The 6,000-nt window shown below is 46.0% G+C and overlaps 1 protein-coding gene across 2 annotated transcripts in view; it reads left to right on the forward strand.

The window, feature by feature from the left end:
- Positions 1–5,539, forward strand: part of LOC119177864 (beta-1,4-mannosyl-glycoprotein 4-beta-N-acetylglucosaminyltransferase-like) — a 49,579-nt gene extending 44,040 nt beyond the window's left edge. For both annotated transcript variants that reach the window (XM_075890719.1, XM_037429081.2), the window contains one exon: positions 5,256–5,539. In XM_075890719.1, coding sequence (XP_075746834.1) covers positions 5,256–5,338 — 83 coding nt within the window. In that variant the 3' untranslated portion in view covers positions 5,339–5,539. The remainder of the gene's footprint in view (positions 1–5,255) is intronic.
- Positions 5,540–6,000: the final 461 nt, after the last annotated feature.

Genomic DNA, 6,000 nt, shown 5'->3' on the forward strand with positions numbered 1-6,000 from the left:
TAGTGGGGAGGTCGGGCATCGTCGTAGGAGAGAAGCGGATGATGGGCGACGTCCAGGTGGCGAACGAGACTGGTGACGTCGAGGCGATGGTGAGCGGCTGTGTGGCGTATCAGGCGCATCGAAGGCGTAGGAATCGAAGGGTGGAAGGCGGCGGTATTTGTCGAGGATCGGTGCAGGAAGCTGAAAAAGGCGGTAGCTGTCGGCGCGGCGAGCAGTGCTATACTGGGTTAGGGATGAAGACCAATGATTGTGGCAATACCGTGCGACGTGACCTATGCGGCGGCAGTTAAAGCAGATCGGCCGATCATCCGCAGTTCGCCATTCAGCAGGATTGCGAGAGCGTGGATAAGACCGTTCCTGGGGCGGTGACCTAGGGTGAGGCGGTGACCTTGAACGGAAGCTAATTAATCGAGACTGAGCAACGGCACAGACATCGAAGCCCAAATCGCTGTGTTCTTCCCCCACAATCGACTGTACCAAGCAAACCTGAGGTACTTGCGAATCGACATGGCTGTTGGTGGGAAGAGCAGGTGTAATTGCTTCGATTTACCGCTGAACGATTCGCGTAATTTCAGACACCGGTGAAGACTGCCGATGAGAGGTCAGTCCATCTTCGCAAGAGGACGTCACAGCGGTGTTCGGCAGTCGAGTGAATGATCTTGAAATACGCTTGCTTTTGGGCAGTTCAAAACACCGGCAGTCCTGAATAATTTCATCGACGGTCGCACAGTTCCGGCAAATTAGCAGGTTGAATGCGTCATCCGCTATTTCCTTGAGGACGCGGTCAACCTTATCAGACTCCGACATGTCGTTGTCGACTTTACGACATGGAGCCAGCACGTCCTGTATACACGAGATATACGGCTCTGTGGACGTCTGAGCACGTATAGACAACTCCTTTTTTGCAGCCGCATTTCGACCAATGGGCTTCCCAAATAGTCACGAAGCTCCTCCTTGAAGGTGTCCCAACCGCCGATCTCCTCCTCATGGTTCTCATACGAGACTTTGGCCGTGCCTTTCAGGTAAAACAGCCCGTTGGCCAGCGTGAGAGTCGGGTCATACCGTTTGAGCGCACTGGTATGTTCATAGTCGGCTATCCAGTCGTCAACATCAACTTCGTCCGTACCGCAGAACGTTCCTGGATGTTTCGGATGCGTCAGCACGTACTTGGGTGGGGGTGGGGCCAGTAGAGGCGTTCCCGTCGATGGTGCAGGCGTCGATGAGGCCGATGGAGAGGTGGCCGTGGGATCAGTCCCGTGTTCCATCACGGAAACTCCGATATGACGACCACAGCGGAGCTCGGTTGTATGGCACTTCATAACCCAGCACCTCCACCAATTTGTTATGGGGATTACGAAGACACGGAAAAGAGAAACGAGTGTATTTGCAATATTTACAGGTGGGCGTGACACCCCAGGGCTGCCAGCATCTCGCGCGGCGAGTCCGCTTCTTCTTTATCGATTCGTCTATGACGGCGGAGCCATGGCCACTGCCTCGTAACAAATTACCTCGCACTCTTTTCCTAGTTCGTCAATGTCATTTTCTACGCACTGCATCATTTGTTGGTTTTCCTTTCTGGCTTTTGCCCTAGTCCAAAAGTATACAATACCCAAGAACGTCATTTGCCCTGCCACTTTCCCTTTTAGCCATGAATGTTTCTTGCACTCCTGCTTGACCCTTTTCATGTCTGTAATTTTATGATTGGATGCCCCAATACCACCCCTTTTTCAGCTGCTTTCTGTTCTATTACAGTATTCCCATGCGTAATCCGGATTGTTAGGCGGTTGTTCCATGTCCCTAAGATGTGTTCCTACGAAATCATATACCGTCGGCCTCTCCTCCCTTAGTTGTTCTTCTATCTCTTCCCACTTCAGCCTATTCCTACCACCCTGCATTTTAATATGCCCTACGCCTGAATTGGCTTGGCCCTCGTGGCTACGTCTATTTCTGCCCCGGACTCTACGTGTCTTAGATATTGGTGCCACTTTGGAGTCGTATCTGTCTATACCACCTGTTAAAAAGTCCTTTTTGTTTTCCTCATAACTAGCTACCCTGGACCCCGAAGGGCCTGCGTGCCCCCCCAAAAAAGCTAATACGCGTCCTGCAAGTCGCCAACCCACCTTATGATGTAGCCTCCCATTGAAGTGAATTCTGTCTCGTTGAAAACCACCCTACCTATGCATCGAACTCTGTGAATCAACATATTTGCATAGCGCAAGACTACGAATAGTTACGACGTAACTACAGAAGAAGAGACAAGGACACAAAGAGCACTGACTTCAACTGAAATTTTATTGACGAAAACGCTGGAAATATATACTCGCGACAGAACATCAACGCGCAATCGTGCAACCAATTGCATCACAGCAAGATAATCATCATCTCATTTTATGGTTACAAAGCCACAGCTCTGCACAAGTTCACAATCTATTGTTTCAAAGCCAGAAACTTGATTTCTTTTTTTTTGTGGGGATTGTGGTTGAAGAGCGCAATTCGAAAAGTGCACTGTTGTAGCCAAACACCGTCACCAGCTAACACGAGAGATTATGGAGGCCAATCAAATGCAAATGCTGGGTGATCGATGCGTCAGCATGCCTTCGCTTCCTCTCACTAAAAAAGAAATCGAGTTTCCAGCTTTGCGCTGAGCTGTGGCGTTGTAACCATATAATGAGATGATGATTATCTTGCTGGGTTGCAATAGGTTGCACGATTGCGCCGTGTTGTTCTGTCACGAGTACATATTTCCAGCGTTTTCGGAAACAAAGTTTCAGTGGAAGTCAGCGCTCTTTGTGTCCTTGTCTCTTCTTCTGTAGTTACGTCGCAACTACTCGTAGTCTTGCTGTCTTGCTCTGTGCAAATATGTTGATTCCCAATCACCAACTAGCCCAAGCATCTGCCTCTCTGTGAACCTATAACAGCGCCATTTATCCCCTTAGATCGTCAACTATACGAAAACCACTAATGCCATCTAGTGATAAAATTTTTAATTATGGATGTATCCGGCTGTGCCCTTTCCCGGCTGCGGCGGCTGCATTTCCGATGGAGGCGGAAGTGTTGTAGGCCTGTGTGCTCAGATTCGGGTGCACGTTAAATAACCCCAGGTGGTCGAAATTTCCGGAGCCCTCCACTACGGCGTCTCTCATAATCATATGGTGGTGGTGGGAAGTTAACTCCACATACCAATCAATCAATCAATCAATCAATCAATCAATCAATCAATCAATCAATCAATCAATCAATCAATCAATCAATCAATCAATCAATCAACCAACTAATCACCAATCAACCAACTAATCACCAATCAACCAACTAATCACCAATCAATCATCAATCAATCAATCAATCATCAATCAATCAATCAATCAAATAATCAAATAATCGATCAATCAATCAATCCGGCTGTGCCCTTCGAGGCATACAAATCCGAGTCGAGTTCTAAGCTCACATATCCCGGAATTCCCTTGCACCCAGTTGCTCACTATAGCCAGATTTTTCTCTAGGTACTGTTTTTGAGAAACTATGGCATCGGCGTCATTCTTCAGAAATGCGCGGTACCCGCTACAGACTTGCAAGTAATTTTGCGCTATTTTTTTTTTGCTGTGGCTGACGACGATGAACTACTATGCCTGATGCTTTTGTGACAGGTTGGAGCATTGAACGACGCACTCGCTATGCAATCGACATTTAGTGAAGCATGGTTGTTATTTTGCTGTAAGAGCGTTATACCTTTCCCGTCATCAAGCCAACCAAAAGCTAGTTTGCAACGAATGTGGAAGCAGCGGCTTGATTCTATAGCAGAATACTGGTCTGGCACACAAAGCACACGAGTCCAAATCTCTGTGTGTCCTTAAAGTTTTTTTTTATTCACAAAGTTTTTTTTATTTAGCGTGATAGCGGACACAGACGCCGGTGGCGGCAGCGTTCAACTGCGGTGAAAGGGAACCTCGTTGTGATCTCATAACAATCGTCGCTGTAAAAGGAAGCTTATATATCTATCGAGCTATCTATCTATATATCTATACGCCTGTCCCGCTTTCTAGCCACACACACCTGGCCATCTCGTGTTCAACTCCTTTGCTTAGTACACGGCGAAAATGACATAGATGACATCAGTGTGTGCAGAACACAAATGAGAGATGATAAAACGAGGAAGGGGAGTTGCTGTGTCATTCAGGGAACATAGCGCAAAAGAAGACAAAGACAAAAAAGGGGGGCGCACACATGGCGCTGTCTTAGAACACTTTATTCATAGCATGGGAAGGAAAAACTAAATACCTATTCTACTGACATGCATCATCATCATGAAAAAGTGAAAAAAAAATTGAATGACAACGCTGCACATGATGGTGTATCATTCGTGGCCTGTTCAAATTGCATATCTCGCGAGAATAAAGCTTTATTGAGTGATTAAAAGTGCACGTGCTATCGGCCTTTGTCATGAAGTCTTCATCAACTATTTAACGTGTAAACTGTGAATAATGCACGCACAGCACTTGCTTTTTACGAAAAAATGATTGATTGATTGATTGATTGATTGATATCTGGGGTTTAACGTCGCGAAACCACCATTGGTTATGAGAGCGACCGTAGTGGAAGGCTCCGAAATTTCAGACCACCAGGGGTTCTTTTTCATGTGGCCAAATCTGAGCACACGGGCCTACAAAATTTTTGTCTTCATGGAAAATGCAGCCGGCGCAGCCCTTTTTACAAAAAAAAAAAGGTCGCACAACCACAATCACGGCAAAGGATGCCCATGTAGCCTTGAACCGTGTTGTATGTGTTGTGATGGTGCTGTCTTTGACGAGCATTTAAGCACCTGCCAGTGTGTTCTACTTGCATCTTCCCACGAGACAAGGTAACCACGTACATCACAAAAAAAAAATTATTGGAAGGGGGGAGCGGGCCCACGAAGCAGCCGCCAGGTACTCCCTGTCGGTCCCTACGTGGGAGACGCCCGCTACGCGCTAAGCGCGTCCTGCAGGACTGAAATAAAGTTGTTTCATTCCATTTCAATAGGAGAGGGAGATGTAAGTTTGCGATGAAAAAAAATCTGTAAACAGGGACTGCGTGCTCAAGCCGGCGATTCGACAAGTACACTTGTCTTCTTGAAAGCTAGAATTGATTTCCTTATGGCAAGGAAATACATGCTTGAACCTTTTTCTCTAACGTAGACAAAGCCAACTTTCTTTGACATATTGTGTGATTTTGTGAATACAAAAGATAACAGATATTCTGAATTTTTTTACTCTTCGCAGGTAAAGCTGACTGCAGCCCAGAGGGACGACGGAGTACGGTGGGGCGACATCGCTCAGAAAAGAGACCCCACATACATAAGTAGTCTCCGAAAGAGTGGCCGATATTTCGACGACAGTAAAGCCTTAGAAAAGTGTGATGCTCACCAGGCAGCTCCCGCCTACGTCAGAGAAAACGCGGGCCGTTTCTCATACTTGATGGCTGCCTAGCTTTTGGGGCAAGAGCCGTTTTCTAATGCTTATCACTTCATGCGTGATTTTTAAATAAAGTTATGCTGTATAAAACAGTTCAGTGTCTTTGAAAACTCGTACTTTTATAACCTTGGGTGTCTGTTTACGCAGATATCCTAGTGTAAGAGCAGAACTTTACTTTATCCGTTTGTGTACAAAATGGAGGCAAGCAGAGTCACACAGCTGCGAGATTAAACTGTTCAAGCGTTTGCGAAAATTTCTTTTTACATACGAAGTACTGTGAATAAAGTTATTTTCTTTCTTCTTGGGAAGCATGTAAACATATTTGAAGAACTAAGCTTTGGAATCCGTATTATTCGAGGGCGTTTTCCTCGTTTCGGTAACTAATCTCGTTGTTGCAGACGCCCGTTTTTCGTTCTTTAAAAAATATTTCTCGCAATGCTTTTTAAACATCATGGTATTTGTGCCTAGGCAAATCACAGCTCCACTGACGCATGTCTGTCATGGATATGACGTTGTAATATATATATATTAGCATAGTGCGAATAAAGAAGCT

The sequence above is a fragment of the Rhipicephalus microplus genome, chromosome 3 (assembly GCF_043290135.1).
Source record: "Rhipicephalus microplus isolate Deutch F79 chromosome 3, USDA_Rmic, whole genome shotgun sequence".
NCBI lineage: Eukaryota > Metazoa > Arthropoda > Arachnida > Ixodida > Ixodidae > Rhipicephalus > Rhipicephalus microplus.